The following is a 17,766-nucleotide window of genomic DNA, read 5'->3' on the forward strand; positions in this document are numbered from 1 at the left end:
AGCATAGAATAGGTGCATAGTCAGTTTATTATTCTTTTTTTTTTTTCAACGTTTATTTATTTTTGGGACAGAGAGAGACAGAGCATGAACGGGGGAGGGGCAGAGAGAGAGGGAGACACAGAATCAGAAACAGGCTCCAGGCTCCGAGCCATCAGCCCAGAGCCTGATGCGGGGCTCGAACTCACGGACCGCGAGATCGTGACCTGGCTGAAGTCGGACGCTTAACCGACTGCGCCACCCAGGCGCCCCTATTATTCATTTTTTAAATATCAAAAATCCATACCAGTTAATTATGAAAAATAAAGAACCCCAAACAGGTCACAGGAGTAACTACTGCTTAGAGTTTGGAGCATATACAGGCAGGAATCTTAAAAGACCATTTACCATTTAGTTTGGCACCCACGTTCAACCAATGAGAACATTAAGGTGATTCTAATACCTGCATGAAGTGATTTGCTCAAGGTTAAGTATTTAGATAGTGTCATCCCTTGGTGTTCTAGCATCCTTCAGCGAGAAGGATGGAGGAATGTGGGGTACTCTGTACCAGGCAAATGTGTGAATAATCTTAGATTGGCACATGGGTTCTGACAGTGCAGGGAAGAAACTGTTAATACAATAAGGTCATAAAACTCTTGGCCCTCATTTCAGACGTTTCACATTGGTCTATGCTCACAAAGCTTTATTGTGTTTGTGAAACAATAGAATTAATTGTGAAAACACCACCTCTTTAAATATTTGAAACTAGAATGAAAAAGAATATTGAAATCGACCGGGGGAGGGGAGTAAATTGTCCACGGATGGACAAGTGCGCAAGTCAGAGAAGTGGTGAGAAAGGGGCCAGTGATGAGCAGGGGTGAAGGGTCGGGGGCCAATCTGGTGCATTTTCCCTCCTGTGTGCTCCCTTCCCTCCTGGCCCGCCTGGGGAGGGTTCCAGGGGGAGCCCTGGGCTTAAGGCCGGGGTGTTATGCAGTCTTGTAAGCTCACTGGTAAATGATGTCACGGGTTAGTTACGCGGGCCCAGATCGATGGACGACTCAGGCATTGGATCGATCACATTTCCGGGGAGAATTCACCCTTTGTGACCCGCAAGGGTGGGGGGGGGGGTCAGGTGATTTATCAAAAGAGGCTCTGGCTTGAAGGATTTAATGCCGGCCCTTTCCCTATTCCGGTCCCCTCCTCGGGGAGCCTGGGCAGTAACAGCGGGGTAATAAACTACTTTTCATTACAAGGTTCTGGGGATATGAGTGGGAGGGGGACGTAAAGGTGGGGACAAAAAGGCACAAATCCGCTCCAAGACGGAAAGCCAGGATGGGGGCGCGCTGGGTTCACTTCCCCCGCCCCTCCTCCCTCCAAAGACACCTCGAGTTTCTGCACCCGGCGAAGTAGCCCGGTGGCGGGTCAGGCCGCTGGCTGCGCTCAGGCTCGGTGGGGGCGCGCCGGCGCTCCCAGGCCTCTGGGGCCGGGCTGCAGCCCCCTCCTAGTCGCCCCGAGCCCCTCCCCCGGGCCCGGAGCCCCTCCCCGCGCTCTTCCCCTCTCTCCCCTCCCCTCCCTTCCCTTCCCTGCCGGCCCGGCCCTGCCTCCGCCTCCTGCGCCCACAGCCTCAGCCAGCGCCGAGCCCCCCGGAGCCCGAGCGCGGTGAAGGGGCGCCGCCAGCCCCTCCCCAGCGCGCTGACAGCAGGCTCCGGGGCCCCCGCCCCGTCCCCTCGCCGGCGGGACACACCCCCGCCCCTCCTCCGCTCCGCCAGTTCCCGCCGGACCCACCGGGCGGCGGACGGCGGAGAGAGCGGGCGGGCGAGGCGGAGAGCAGCGGCGGCGGCGGCGGCGGCGGCGGCGGCGGCGCGGGAGGGAAGGGGCGCGCGGCAGGCCCACGGGGAGCCGCCCGGGGCGCAAGGAGCCCGCGTGCCCTCCCGGACCGTCCCTGTCCCGGGGCCGTACCTGTGGGCGCCAGGAGCCCCGGCGGCGACGCGGGGGCCGGAGTGTTGGGTGGCCCCGGGACCCGAGAAGCGGGGCAAGAAGCGGGAGCCGGACCGGGATGAGAAGGTGACGCCGCTGGAGGGCGCCACTCTCTTTGTGGGGGGGAAGATGCTGGCCTACTGCGTGCAGGACGCCACGGTGGTGGATGTGGAGAAGCGGAGGAACCCCTCCAAGCACTACGTGAGTACTGCCCCTACCGACCCCTGCGGGGGGTTGGCCGGAGACACCCCCCCTCCCGAGGACCCCCGGGGGGCCCCCTCGCCCTCACCCGCTCAGTCCCGGAGCTGAGTGCCCACAGGGCAGCCCTCGGCTGTGGAGTTTCTTAGCAGGGCTGTGATCTCCAGGGAAGCCTTCTCTGTCCTTTCTCCACTCCCCCCGCCCCCCCGTTTTCTTTTTTTGGCATTGGAATTGGCAAGTGGCTGCCCTTGTCTGTTACAACGGTGAAGTCATCTGTCCGCCTGAGCTTTGATGGATTGTGGGGGGAGCTTTCGTCAAGCCCTAGCTGAGTAGCTCCGTTGGGAAAGAGCATCTCCTGGCCCTCCCTGGGGGCTTTTGGGTCGCTCACGCTCACGCCGCCCCGTGAGTCTTTCTGAGGCTTGTCCTGGGGAAGGAAGCCTCGTGCTGACCTCCCACGTTTGCTCTGGTCTCTGCCTCCCTAGGCCTGGGTCTGGGGGCAGAGGGAAGCCGCCGCGCCCCCTGCCCCACCTCCACCCTCAGCCCTGAGCTTTGATTTCCTTCTTAAAGTCATTGTGTCCGTCGGTGTGAGGAGAATTGTGGCTTTTCCTTTTATCCCTTCTCTGGACGTGACCCTTAACCGGGTTCATTTCCTCTTAAGTGATGCTCCGTCTCCAGACACGAGGAGGCAAATGTTTGCTGTGGTCTCCAAGGAACGGCCGGCTGCCCCTCCCCCTTCCTTCCCCACAATTAATGAGAAGGGGCTAAGGTTGACTGAGCCGAGCTGAGCCCCGGGTCTGTGTGACACGTCCCCCTTTCATCTCAGCCGGTCCTGTCTTGCCATCCTTCGCACCTTAGGAAGTAAACATGGTGTCCTTGATGGCTGAGGACGCCTGTCTGAACCGCTTTGCTTCTGTACTTGAGAAAGAAGAGACAGCCAGGCACGCAAAGCAGAAGGGCTGCATCTTATTTGCAAATTAGGCACTTAAAGGAGGATTTAGAATGCTCAAAGCATTAATTTTAACAATTAAAACAGGCTGTAGGTTGCTGCCCTAGACTGCACATTGCTCTCTGAGAAATGGCTTTTATTTCTCTCTTGGAACAGGACTAAGGTTTGTGTCAACGTCAGCCTCGGGCTACTCTTTCTGTCTGTATCACCAATAGCTCTGAACTTTGGGGCTTTTTTTTTTTTTTTTTTTTTAAGAATCGAATAAATGGGCCTGGGCTCAGATTGGAGAGGAGGTAAACTAAGGAGTCTGGTTCCTGACCAGACAGAGAGGTGGGTGCCCATGGTGGGGGGGGGGGGGAGTTGTTCCTTGCTTGACTCAGCAAGCATCTTCATTTCAAGAAAGCTCCTTTTAGAGGACTTGGGTTACTATGTGGTCACCCTGCTCCAGGTACAGATGTCCATTTGCACATCCCAGCACTTAGTATCAAGGTGGCCTTCCTAACCATTTTTTTTCAGACGTTGCAGGCTAAGTTTTAGGGGTTCTCTTTTCTAGTCCTCAGTTAAGGCAGGCCCTGCATTCAACAGATGGCACTCTCTGCTCTGAGACCCACGCTGGTGCTTTTTCTCTGCTCTCGATTTTATGTGAAACATCTGATCTTAGCTCTGACCAGTGATGTCCAAGATTACAGATGTTGAATGTACTGGCAACAAGCCAGAAAGGTTGCTAAAACAACTGGGTACCCACTGCAGACGGCAGTGAAAGGTGGTTAATGCTGGGGCTGGGGGAGGGTCCTGTTCAAAGCCTGGCTTAGCCACTAACTAGCTATGTGACTTTGGGCAAGCTATTTAACTTCTGTGGGACTCAGCGTTCCTCATTTTTAAAGTGAGGATAATAATAGTACTATTTCATAGGGTGGTCTGGAGAATTAAATGAGATCATCCATGAAAAGCACTTAGCACAGTTCCTGGCAGGTAACAAGCCCTCACTAAATGATAGCTTACTATTGGTGAGATTCTGACTAAGAAAGCACTTTTGAAAAGTAGCTATTAATGGTCTGGCAAAAAAGAGGGAAAGAGTTCGGGTTTTCAGATTGATAATAACTTGTTCTATGTGAAAAACACAAAAGAAGTCCTGTCTGATTCCCTTGAAATGATCATTTCCTCTCTTTTTGTAGACAGCGTTTCCCAGGACATCTCTGCTTCCCATGTAAGAATCGACATTATGTTTGGGACAGGGAGTGATGTCACTGAACAGCTGGGGCCATACAGGGCTCTAAAATAAGGTTGTAGAGAACAATTAAAGGAGAAAGTGTTATATGTTGTCGAATTGTGGAGCTGGCAGGACTCATCAGGCTCACCACCCCCCCACCCCCCGCATTTTACAGAAGAGGAAATGGAGGGAAATGGAGACGGGATAAAGTCACTTGCAACACAACCATTCACAACACCTGGGTTTAACTGGCATTTTGAACATGGCGTGGGTTTTGTTCATCCAAGTACCCTTAAGTCTGGTTGGAGTTGACTAGCAAATCAAGTATCTGGTGATAGTAAGAGGTTCCTACGTATTTGGGGCATTAATGGGGCATAACATAAGGAGAGGGGACCCAATAATAGAAAGTGTCAGCTGGGCTCATAGCGGCAGGAGGAGCAGGTTGGGGGAGCTTGTGCCTCTGAAGCTTAGGATCTCCTCCCCTCATGGTGCTTGTACGGTGGATACCACACACCAGAAGGTCAAGTGTCCTGGGTAAGGTACTCTGGTGTGGGTAGCTGGCAGGATGCGCTGAGCCCAAGTCGCAGATGTTCTGGAAGCCCTCTGCACTGGAGAAGCATACCCCCTTCCCGCCTCTCCTCCACTGATGGTGAATTCTTATTCTGTGGCTTGGCACATTGCAGAGCAGAGAGTTTTTATGGGATGTGCACGTTAGCTGGAGCTGGCTGATGAGAAGCCTGGGGCCCAAGCAGGAGGGGCTCTGCTGGCTGCAGAACACTGGGAACACAGTGGAAAGTTTTTCTCAGGACATCCAGCAAAGGGTGTGCTTGTCTCCAGGACAAGGGGGAGCTGCCTAAACACTGAGGGTCTTGTGCTTTTAGTCTGTTTATGAAAAGACAGGCAAGTGGCTTCTATTGTTTGGATGGTGCTGTCAGCCCTTGCTTCCTTCCTCTCTGCCAAGCCCCTGCTTGGGTGGGGTTCAGGGAAAGTGGGCACCTGCCACTTAGACCAGGCTCCCTGCCGTGGAGTTGGGCTCCTCGCTTGACTTTTATGAGTTGCCCCTGGGGAGATCTTAGGTCAAGTGACTTTGGCCTCAGACCGCTTGTCTTTCAAATGGTCCTGATGATGCTGGATGCAACCTGCAGATACCTCCATAGACACATTTTCCATAAGAATTCTAGTTCAGGTTTACCATAATTCTTTGCACTCACATGCACGTGTAGGTGTGTGTCAAGTCATATGGCACTGGAGAGAAGCTCGTTTATCTAGAACAAAGTATTTGTTTGGATTTGGGAGGCATTGTGCTTTTACAGTGGTTTCCTTTCCTGATTGTTTATTTCAGACAAATATCAGTCATGAATGTTTTGATCCTCTACAGGACTCTTTAGGGAATGCGAATAATAGCCATTGTTAGCAGTTACCATCAGCGGTGCCAAACACTTAACATTCATGATTTCGTGTGATTCCTACAGTTCATCAGATGTACCCTAATGCACCCTAACCTGGGTATGTTCTTTGATTTCTTTCGAGAGGTGGGTTAACTTGGAAAGGTTAGAGATTGCCCAGAGTCTTCCAGTTAGTATAAGGCAGATCTGGGTAAACAGGTTAGCTTACCTGCTAAGGAGGATATGAACCTAAAATGGGGCCCTTTCATCAACTAAAGTCAGGGTGGGGAGACCAGGCTCGGGCTTGCATGTCACTGAGAGAGCAGTGCGTGGTGGTCTCGAGGACTGCTTCACTGTATGTCCCGTGGGACATTCACCTCATGCCACAGAGTTCGTGAAAGCAGTGGAGGTGAGTTTGTGAAAGCAATGGAGGGCGAGCATGGTGAGGCAGGGAGAATGGAGTGGATCCAGGATGATATCTGGTCCCCACTGATGCAGGAGGTGATGAATTAAGGATCAACACTGTGGAAATAGTACATCCTCTTGTGTGTTTAGATCATCACAGAATTTGGTCTTGGTCCTGGGAGTACATTTTTAGGAATTGGCTCTAGACCCATTCATTTCTCTGCCCTTCATTTTTTCTCTAAGCCCTTAGAGTGTGGATCCAGTGTTATAGGAGGAAGAATGTGCAGCTGTAGAAAGGGTCTTCTGAAGGCCAGTTCCATTACCAAATGAGTGTTGTTGGGTAGATCGGGGTTTGAATCCCACCTCTGGCCCTTCCTAGCTGTGCCACTCTGGGCTTCAGTTTCCTCGCTTGTAACCTCACAGGACTTTTGGAGAATTGATTTGAGATAATTCTGGGTAAAGCATTCTACTTAATACCTGGTCCCTACCATGCTCATTCAACATATTCTAGTTTCCATCTGGTGTTCCTTCCGTTTCATGATCACCAAAACGCTAGAGTACATGTAAGACCTGGTAGGTGAAGCTCAGAGAAAAGGAAAGGCTGAGGCAAAAATGGAAAGACCAGCTGCTCATAGTGTGATGGGAAGTTGGGCTACATGCCCCATGGAAAACACCCAACACACAACAGAAACAGATAAACAAGGAGCAGCTGTTCAGACCTGGAGGGCTTCCTGGAGCAGATCTAGTAATGGCTGCTATAAGTTGGGAAGGGGAAGGGAAGGGACATGGGTTAAGGAAGAGGAGTAGAGAGGTCATCCAGTAAGGGCAAGGTCAAACAGGACCCTAGCCCCAAGGTCAGTACTACACATGGGTTACTCTTGCCTGCTTTCTTTTTCTCTTTTTGTCTCTGTCTTTCCCTCTTACACAAACACATACACATACACATACACACAAGAACAGTTTTTTTCTCCTTTTCCAAGGAGGCGAGTGAGTGATCCAGGGGTGATTCACGGGTCTGACAAAGCTTCCTGCTCATGGAACAACCAACCACATCCTACTGGCCTTTGGAACATGGAGCACAACCAGCCATTTATCATGGCCCTTTTGGGGCCTGAGTGCGGGTTTGGAGGGGGTGAGGACAGATCAGGATTGGAATCACCATGTGTGGTGGCAGGCAGAGGGGAAGTGAAGGGAAGGGAAAAATAAACCTATTTGATGTTAGAGGAGACTTACTCCAGCTCCAGAAACATAAGTGCCAGCTGCTGCATTTTCCAAAGAGATATTCCAGGGCCAGCATGAGTTAATGGCCAGTGGAGGCCATGAATTAGAGGAGTGTTAGGACCTAGGACTTTGGGATTGCATGGCAGTCCCCTGGAAATTGCCTTCTAATTTCCTCATCCTGAGTCACTGACCAGACTAGTTCTTGGCCAGAAAAAGTCTAACAGGCAACCCTGTTCCCTTTTGCCTCTTAATTAAACAAAATCAAACAAATAATAGAGTTATACATATGGTAGTTACACTTACTCCTCTTGAGTTCTGAGAATCCAGGAAAAATCATAATGGATTAGGACAGGGATCCAGGGAACAGGAAGGACAAGGGGTGTGTGTGGGAAATGAGGTGGAGCTCTGGCTTTGGAAACAGGTTCTGAGCCAGGGCCAGGGCTGTTCTCTGCCATGACAATTGCCAAAAATAATGGAAGCGTCCAGTAGGGCTATCAGCATTTCAAGAGGTGATTCCCAGAGCTGCATGTGACTTCTCGCCTGGGCCAGGCTGCCGCCGCCTGGAGTGGAGTCAGCCACAGGAAAGCAGGTGAACGGAGAGGTCAGGGGTCTGGACGTGTGCACAGGAGGGCCTGAGGGCAAACCACAGGAAGGCCCCTTTCGTGCCCGCGAGTAACCTCTAGACAAGGCACCACTTTGGCAACAAGTGCTGAGCTGAGTCCAGTGAGGGTGTCAAGATGCACAGTGAGGAGAGAAGGGGAAGACTCAGTATGTGAGTACTGACTATGTGCCAGGCAGTGTAAAAGGTATTTTTTAGAGGGCCTTTTGTTTGAACTATGTGACAACATATGAGGTAGGGAGGTGTTTCTTATCCCGACTTTGCAGATGTAGAAATTGAGGCTTGTGGTGTTTTTGTGACTCTCAGAGTAATTGAGTGGCAAGGCTGGGATTCTACCCTGGTCTCTGACACTGAAGTCTGTGAGGTTGTCGCTGTCTTCCCCTTCAGAGCTGGGTCAGTGAGGGAGGGCTATGAAAATAGCCAAGGGGTTCAGGTCATGTGCATCTGGAAGGCTGCGTTGTGGGAGAGCACCTGGGCTCTGCAGGCCCCAGGCTGGAAGCCTGTCTCCACCACTGGCTACCATGGGACCCAGTACAAGCTACTTCTTTCTCTGAACCTGTTTCCTCATCTGTAAAAAAACATAAAATGTGGGGGAAATAGGACCTAGCTCGTTGGGTGGTGGTGAAGATTCAATGGGTTCATATATGTGAAGAGCTTAGAACAGTCCCTGGCACGTGTTAAGCACAACATAGGTCATAGCTTTAATAACGAGGAAATCCTAAAGCTTTTCAGGAGGGAGAGTGCTCTCTGTGAACTGGAGTTTTCAGGGAAGCCGGGCTGGGACAGGCAGGCTCATCCTGGGCTTTGAGGAGTAATTAGGATTTGGATGGGAAGGAGTAGGGTTTAGGTGGGAAAAGCAGGGAAGGGCATTCCAAGGAAGGGAAAAGCAAAGGTCCTGGAGGTGGAATCTGCCAGGAAAACAAGGGCAAAACCCATGTGGGGGAGGAGGATAAGGAGAAAGGTCAGGGGTAGCTTCTGAGAGCCTCAAATGCCAGTTGAGGGAACTCAGTTTGTTGTGTAGACACCTCCACACAGTATTCCTTGGGAGAATCATTCCTCTGCTTCTTAGGACTGGAGCCGACTGTCACTGTGGGGTCCTTCGGGTGGGCCCCAGAGCTGGGTTGTTCTGGCAGCCACGGCTGGGACGGAGGTGAGAACCGGAGCCCTTTTTCTGGTTCTGCATTGGTTCTTTAGTTGACGGGCCAGAGCCCAGCCCTCTCTGTTTATAGCTCTTACTCGGAGGGGTCAGGCTGCCTTATAAAAGTTGATTGCACCCCAGAGGTCTTGGGTGGGGTAGAGAGGATGCAGCTGGGAGTGAGGCAGGGGCTGCTTCGGGCCTCATCGGTGGAGGGCCCCGGCGGGCTGGGCCTGGTGCCGCAGCAGTGTGCTCGGTGGGGTGATTTCCATCCACACTCCCCAGTACCCCAGTAGCAAGAGAAAGGAAACTCCTATCCTTTTGGTTTTTAAAATAATATTGGGGCTCTTGGGTGGCTCAGTCGGTTGGGCGGCCGACTTTGGCTCAGGTCATGATCTCACAGCTCGTGAATTCAAGCCCTGCGTCGGCCTCTGTGCTGACAGCTCAGAGCGTGGAGCCTGCTTCGGATTCTGTATCCCCCTCTCTCTCTGCCCCTCCCCTGCTCGCATTCTCGTTCTCTCTCTCTGTCTGTCTCTCTCTCTCTCAAAAATAAATAAACATTAAAAAAAATCAAAAAATATTTAGCTTTTTTTCTTTTTTACTTATTTTTTTTGTAAAGATTTTTTTATGTTTGAGAGAGAGTGCGTGCACCCACGTGGAGGTGTGCATGTGCGGGAGGGGGGCAGAGAGAGAGAGGGAGACAGCGAATTGGAAGCTGGCTCCAGGCTCTGAGCTGTCAGCACAGAGCCCAACATAGGGCTCGAACCCACGAGCAGTGAGATCATGACCTGAGCCGAAGTGGGACGCTTGATCGACTGAGCCACCCAGGTGCCCCATATTTTTACTTATTCTTTTTTAAGTAAACTCTACCCCTAATGTGGGGCTCGAATTCAAAATCCCGAGATCAAGAATCTCTTGCTGTATCAACTGAGCCAGCCAGCACCCCAGGAAACCCCTATCTCTATAGGGCTTGGGGGCTAGCTTTAAACAGCTTGCTGGGAGCCTGGGTTGTCACCCCAAACATTCACACTAATGTTGCCTTCTGCTTCAACATGTCTCTGAACTGGTTTTAGTTTTAAATACAATGCTTCAGATTACCTCTTCATTTATTTAAACCCCTGCCACACTGTCAGATATTCCAGTAAGCCTGATTCTTTAGGGAAAATGGAATAATAACAATAACAGCTAACATTTCTGAGTGCTTTCTACGTGCTACGAGTTTTACATGGAAACTCTCAAAACAGCCCCCCAAAGCGTGTAGTTACCTCTGGCCTCCACATCGTGCAGGTGAGGACACTGAGGCCCAGAGAGCTTAAATAAATTGCCAAACACCATGCTGCTAATAGGCTGCATATGGAGAGGAGCCTGCTGGCTCCAGATCTGCCCTGTCCCCACAGCCTCACAGCCCCTCAGTCACACGTTCCACCTGGGGAGACCAGGCCCTGAGGAGATTCCACCTGAGGCCTGGCTGCTTGGCTTCTCCACATGTGAGACCTTCCACAGGTCACCGTCCCCTTCTAGATCTCCAATTGCCCTTCTAGTAAATGGGGTGATTGCTTCCTTGCTGGCCTGCCTTGCAGAGGGGAGGGTGGGTGTGAAAGCTGCTTGGGGAAGTGCTGAGCCCAGAGACTGTGTGAAGGGTTCCCGAGTCCCTCAGTCGAGCTTCTCATGTGTGTGGGGCTAGGGATGCTTTACAAAGGGGAGCTGTTCCTGACCTCCAGGGAATTTTCATACAAGGTTTCCTGGCCCTGCTCTGTCCCGTGAGAAGCCTCGTAGCCTGGGTGGACTGAGGATCACCTTAGGCCCTCATTGAAGACATCTTCTAGAAAAGTGCCTCTGGGAACTACACTTTGCTTCTTTCCATGCCTGTCATTTTTGTGAATGGGAAGAGACAGAGCTATTTCCAGTCACATCTCTGCTATTACCTGAGGGGAGGAAGTGACGTCAGGCGCTGAGTTAGCAAAGGGGAAACAGCTGGCCGTCCTGCCCCTCCGCTTGGCTCTTTCTCTGGCCGTTTGCTGTCATTTCCCTTTGGCGGGTGAGGAAGCCACCCTCCCCAAGCCAGGGTGGAGGGACATGTGGGATGGGGACAGAGTCCCTTCCTCTGTGTGTGTCAGTGCAGCATAAATTATGCAGGGGCCCCCAGTCTGTCTCTGGGATCCCTGGAGCCTGGTGGAACTGGATCACTGCTAACTTTGGGGAGTGAGGAGTAGGGAATCACGAGCTAGCAGGGTCTACCGGGTGGGGTAAGGGATTGAGTGGGTGTGGGCCAGTCTGTACTTTGGCCTGTCGCTAGTGGTCCCGGGCAGAGAGCCCTTGCTGTTTCCCTTTATTCTGGGAATATTTTCTCTTGGTAATAAAGGAGACCTTGGCCTGTATTACGTAGACATCATCATCATCCAGCTACCATGCATTGAATTCCTGGTTTATGCCAGGCACTGCCAGGCCTTTTGTTTATAATCTCTGGTCCCCACCCAGCCCTGAAGGCATGCATTTTTAACCCCATACTACTCCTGTGGAAACTACCGTGCAGAAAGCATAGGTTGCATCATTATTAGCCTTGCACAAAGCCAGGCGTGTTTGACCCCTTGCCCCCAGCCTGTGCCTGTTTCACACTGTCACCGTGCTTTACACACTTGGTCCCTCTCCAGGGCTGGCCCCAGGGGTAGTGGGGCCTTCTGCCCACCGAGCATGCTGTCCTCCTGTGGAAGGGTTCTTTGTTGAGAAAGCCTGCCTTGCCGCTTTTGCCCACCTAAGGGTTCTGAGTGTGAAGGGATTGTCCCTGCTTGAAGCGGCTGCTTTGCAAAGTCTTTCACGGTAGGCCCCGTTCTGACCCAGCTTTGTTCTGTTTCCTGATGGCCCAGACCCAAAGGGCTATTTTAAGGGACTCGCCTGTGTGGGAGAATTTCTCTTTGTAACAACATCGAAGGCAGCCTAGCTGGCCTGGCATGGTGCTGGCAGCAGGGCTCTGACAGAGTGAAACTCTCCCCTGAATTCGGCCCCTGGGCTGGAATTGATTCATCGAGCTCTCAGCTAGGTGCCTGGCACCTGGAAGGGACACACAGTCACTTGTCAGTGGGGGCAGGGCTTCCGGAGGTGACTACCCAGAGGTTTCTGCTGCTCTGAGCCCTGGTGGGTTGGCAAACTGGTCCTTCTCTCAGAGTTCAGGTCTATAATAGGACAATGTCCGAACTTTGGTTCAAGCCAGGATTAATTATTTACTTTAGTCATCGCTCATGGGCAGCTGGAGAAGGGCAGCCTCATTTCTCCATGATTTCTGGATGTAGCAGCTCCCAGGCAGGGGAAGTAGGGGAGTTGAGTAAGAGTGTGAGTGGAGCCCCTTCTAGGTACAGGCACTGGGCTGGGGCTTCCCCTCCATCCACTGTGTCCTTTAATCCCCACAAACCCTGAGCACTGACCCTGTTTTGTAGACGAGGAAACCAAGGCTCGGAGAGACGCCCCACCTTGCCCTCTATCGCATGGCAGTAAATGGCAAACGTGGGGTTTGAACCCAGGTCTCTCCAGCAACAAAGCCTATGATGGTTCCAGTGTGCTCCCTGGAGATTGGATGGATTGCCCCCAGTGGTTGGGTGTCTAATTAGGAGTTCTCTTTTTATTCCAGCCCGCAGCTGGAAGCATCCATACATGCCAAAACTAGGTGCATTTGGTCTTTCCCTGCCTCCTCTGTGTCTGTATTTCGCCCTCTGCCATGTGCATCCATAAAGGTCATGGCCATGATTTGAGCTCTGCTGGGGTATGGAACGCTGCAGCCTGGCCCTGAGGCTTAAGAAGGGGAGCAGACCCAGAGGGAGTGTGCACAGTGTGGGTTCCCTTGGGAGGCTGAGGACCTGTGGCTTTGTACATGGCTTTGTCTCCTGAGGATTTTGAGGCTGGGGGGGTCTAGGGAGTGTATCACGTGCGATGAAACTTAAAGGGTCAGGATGAAACCCTTGGGTCCTCTGCCCACTCTGACCTCCCACTGAGCCCCTCCATCAACACATGATATGGTTGGGATAAGATAACAAACCTCTCACTACTGAGATTGAACCCCTGGCAGGGTCTGGCTTCTATTTTGGGATTTAAATTTTTATTCCCCTTGAGCTCTTGTCCAGAGCCACTTTTGAAGGCCTGGCCTTTCAGATGCTCCAGATGATGGGGGCTCTGCATCCTGTCCTTGCGGATGGTGGCATTGTGGCCACAGCACTGTGTTTTGGAGTAGGGGGACATTTAATTCTGGACACTTGCCGCCTGCTGCTTACTCAGGCTAGACGGGGCTCTGGCAGCCCTGAGAAGGCCTCAGAGGCCAGTAGTTGGAATTTGAGAACAAGAGGGTGGGGGCAAGGGCACCGATGGCCTTGGCCACATGAGCTCCAGCTCGGAAGCCTCTTACTAGCTTTTCTCACTTCGTCAAGTTTCTTCATGTCTGTAGACCTCAGTTTTCTAATCTGTAAAATGGGAATGACAATGCTACCTAGCCCATATGATTGTTACTCTCTACTGTGCCAGACATAAGGTAGCTGTTCAGTAAATGGCAGTTATTGTTACCATTATTATCATGGTCTTCCTTCATGGTTTTACTCCGTTTCTGCCACCTCCCAGAAGCTTCCCTGATGCCACCTGTTATAACATTTCCTGCCTATGAATTTTTATGATGTTTATCGTTTTTACCACTTGTATGGCACTTACCAAGAATGGCCTTGGTTGGTCAGCTTTTGGCAGGCCCATGTCTGGTGTGCCTGATTGATGGAAAAGCTCCTCCGGGGATGGACCTCGATGTGCTACCTACTCGGTCATTCAATTAGCCATTCGTCAACATTTCAGCGTTGATTGTGTCCCTACCGCTGGGAACACAGGAGGGCAGATAAAAATCGCTGCCCTTTTTGAGTTGACATTCTGACAGGGGAAGGAAGACAATGAACAAACCTATTTTAGGTAAAATACACAGTGTGTTAGATGGGGAATAAATGTGGTACAGAAACCTGGGGTGGGGGGAGGGGGACCAGAGATGGTGGTGGTAGTTGTGTTATTTCATAGAGGGTGGCTGGGGACGTGCCCACTGCACAGTGACTTTTGAGTAAGGTCTGTGGGAGGTGAGGCAGTAAGGTGTACAGATACTTGGGGGAGAGTTGTTGAGGGTGAGGCAATAGCCAGTGCTAAGGCCCTGAGGTAGGACTCTACTTGGCCTTTCCAGAGAAAAGGCTGGGCAGGCCACGTGGAAGAGGTGAGGGGGAGAGCAGTGGGCAGTGAGGTCAGACAGGTAAAGGGGCCAAGGAGGGCCTTGCATCCCTCTTGGAAATGAGCATGGTGCTTGCTCAGGACTTGTTGAAGACTGAAACTGGCCCCCAAACTGCAGAGAGGTTGCTCTGGGGACTGTGTTTGAGTTGGACCCTGACCTTCTAAGAAAGACTCTCTGGGGAAGTGCAGCAGTGTCATGGATGGGAGCTCCAACACCCCAAAGGCAGCGCACTTGTTAGGGCGTTTCACTGACTGAACATTAGTTTTGTACCTACTGTGCACAAGGCACCGAGCTGAAAGCAGTTCCTTCAGCTGGAAGCCAGGGGGTGGGGGCTCCTGCTAAGGCAGCAAGCAGCACAGTCCTTTCCTCTTTAACACCTCCTCCCCATGCTAGCAGAAGGTCTGGGTCACAGCAGGTCTTTGATCAATGGGATAAATACATGGACAAACGCTTCATTCTGTTAAAGCCCCTTCCTCCTACCCCACTCCTTTTTTTTTTTTTTAAAAGAACCATAGCTTTTAACTTACAATTATAGAAGTGGCTTTTTTGAAGTTCAAAGTATATGTTCCTATTGATATAATTTTGTAAATGGTGTCAAAATTCTCAGGCTAGTCCACCAAAACCTTTCTCATCCATGAAGTCCATGGAAGATGTCTCCGGTTCACCTACATGTGGGCTAGCCTGGGAAGCTAAACTCTATGTGTCATGTCCAGGAAAACTGTCTTCCAGTGTTCACAGTTCACAGGCTAAATGGGGTTGATGACAATGACAGTGGTGACGATGATAATGATGATGATGATTTTAATAATGGTGGCACTGATTGTGTGCCAGCCTATCTTCTAGGCACTTTACTCATTTAATCCTTATAGCAATCCGAGGAGAAGAGCACTGTTATATTTCTATCACTATTGATAAGAAAATGGAGACCAAAGATCATAGGCTAGGGAGAAGCAGAGCAGGGCCCCAGAGTCCTTTGGGAAACCTTACTTCCTGGCCTTTCAGGGAATCCTGCCAGCCAGCCTTGCCACAGCCAGCCCTGGTTGGCCATTTGTAGAAGACCTTATATGGAGGACTTTGTCATTAGGTGTAAGAATGGAGTTAACAAGTGTCAGAGTCAGGGAACCAAAGTTGGGGGTGGCCAGCAGGAGTGGCCCCTCTTTGTTCCCAAGACAGGAAAAACCATTTGTCCCTGGAACCTGACACTGCAGGGAGTGGGTTTGCAGGGGGTGTGGTTATCTTCCTGGGCCATTTACAAGTCCAGCACATGGGGGTGGGGAACACTGTGTGTTGGTGGAGGCCAGATTAGAGTGTCTGGCAAGATGTTTCTGACACCTAGACCATTCTGCTCTCTGCAAAGCCCAGCAGGTGGCTGGGCTGGTGCTTTAGCTAGGAGGAGGGGCACCTCCCCACCCTGCCCCGTTGAGTTTATTGTTGGAAGGAGGTGGGTCCTAACCAGTCTGCTCCCTGCTTCTGGGCCTCAAAATAAACAGCAGCTGTTGGCTACATCACCTCCGTCAGCTACCAGTCTGTCAACAGTGGCTGGCTCTCTCTTGGCCCTGCCCCTTCTGGGTATAATGGCCCGGGACACTGGGGGACCATGGGCTTTGCCCTACAGAGCCTGCCTTGCTAGCCAGCTGGTGTGGCCTCTTGCCCAGCACTGGCCTCTTGGCCACCCACTGGCACTGTCCCCTCCTGCCCTGCAGTGAGGTAGGTCCTCATGGTGGCCATAGACTCAAGCTTGAGTCTGACATCAGTTCAGCTCCTGGCTTGGCCACTCAGCTGGTGACCTTGGATAACTCTGAGCCTCTATTTCCTTCTCTGTAAATCAGGTAATAGTATGTCTGTCACAGTAGAGGATTATGACCAGTGCTACACAGGCAGCTAGAGTGAAGTCACTGAAGCCAGTCTGCCACGTTTGAATCCCACCTTTGCCAATCAAGAGCTCTGTGCCTTTGGGGGAGGTGCTGAAGCTCTCCACGCCTCAGTTTTCTCATCTGTACAACGTGGATAATAAAAGCATCTCTCAGGCTGGTAGTGAGGATTAAGTAGGTTAATACATATAAAGCCTTCAAAAGGGTGCCAGGCACAGAGGAAGAGCTTGATGAATGGAATAGCGTGTGCTCCCACTGGCAGATAAAGCAGGACATCTCCTAAAAGAATCATTCACGTGTACATATCCAAGAGCTGACAGAATGACTCTCCTCCTAACCTGACTTCTATGTGGCTGTGCTAATTTGCTTGGCTTTGTTTCTAGCCCGCATTCAGAACTTACACTTGAGGGGCTGGGAGTGGTGGTAGAACTGGTTATAAAGCAGGATGGAGGCATGAAAACAGAGAGCTGGGATTTCTATTCTATTTGGCAGTGGTTCTGCTGATGTAATGTAAGAAATGGAAAGATCATGTCTGTGGCCAAGGACTGCCTTCAGCTGTGGGCAGATCCCTCTCTGGGGTTGACTAGTTATCTCTGCTCATGTGCGAGCCCCAAGATGTTCTTCCATATGATCTCTGCAACCTCCCCATGGGCCAGCTTGCTTTGGCTTCCCCCTGGCTCCATACTCTGGGAAACTCTTGTTATCTTTGGCTTTCTCTTGAATTTGTCCTTCCTTTTGGAAAGATTATGCTGGGAACCCCCATTAGAGTATCTAGACCACAAAGTCATCATTCTGCAAAAGAAAAAACAAAAGCACTCGATCCCAGTTGTGTTGGGCTACAGTGCCAGGCGTCGTAGTGGAGACACCAACCCCCCAGTAAAGAGACCCCCACCCAGCATGGAGCATTTGCACTGTCTCCCCAGGAGCCTGATCCTTTAAGAGAGGTGCCCTGCCTGGGCATGGGGTCCTGTCTTCTCCATGCTGCCTTTGTCAATTCTTGTCTAAGGAGAGAGGTCAGCTGCAGTTTCATTGCCAACATCTGGGGATGTCATCTTCTAATAGACAGTGAAGAGAATGGGTAGGAGGAAAGGAAAGTAGAGGAACGTAGAAAGTCATTGAGAGCAAGAGCTTCAGAACCAGATCGCCTAAGTTCAAATTTTAGCTCTGCCATTTATTTTAGCTCTGCCAAGCTCTGCCTTGGGCAAGTCACTTAACTCCCCTGCTTCAGTTTCCTGTTCTGTGATATGGGGATAGTAACAGTGCCTTCCTCATTGCTGGGAGGATTCCATGAGATCATGATGATGAAAGCACTTAGAACCATGCCCTGGAGAGAGTTAGTGCTACCCGGAGTGTCACTGTTGTCATCTGAGAGGGCACAGCAGGTGGAGTCTGCGTCCCATCAGCCCAGAACCTCTGGGACCTGCTGGATATATATTTAGAACCTGTGAGAGGCCCATGGTGTTTGTGACAGAGGCATCTTGGCTGGAGCTTGTGGTGTGTTCTAGAGAAAGGGGAGTGTGAAGATTCACATCAGCAGGTGATTGAATGCCGACTCCCACATTTCCTAGCTGAGTGTCTGTGAATGAG

General features: G+C 51.4%; 1 protein-coding gene across 3 annotated transcripts in view; it reads left to right on the forward strand.

Annotated features, from left to right (window-relative positions):
• Window positions 1-1,970: 1,970 nt before the first annotated feature.
• SH3PXD2A (SH3 and PX domains 2A) overlaps window positions 1,971-17,766 on the forward strand; it is a 245,736-nt gene continuing 229,940 nt past the window's right edge. For 2 of the 3 annotated variants that reach the window (XM_030334928.2, XM_030334930.2), the window contains exon 1: window positions 1,971-2,154. In XM_030334928.2, the coding sequence (XP_030190788.1) occupies window positions 2,083-2,154 (72 nt within the window). In that variant the 5' untranslated portion in view covers window positions 1,971-2,082. The remainder of the gene's footprint in view (window positions 2,155-17,766) is intronic. The other variant, XM_030334929.2, reaches the window with a different exon arrangement.

This window comes from Lynx canadensis, chromosome D2 (genome assembly GCF_007474595.2).
Source record: "Lynx canadensis isolate LIC74 chromosome D2, mLynCan4.pri.v2, whole genome shotgun sequence".
NCBI classification, from domain to species: Eukaryota; Metazoa; Chordata; class Mammalia; order Carnivora; family Felidae; genus Lynx; species Lynx canadensis.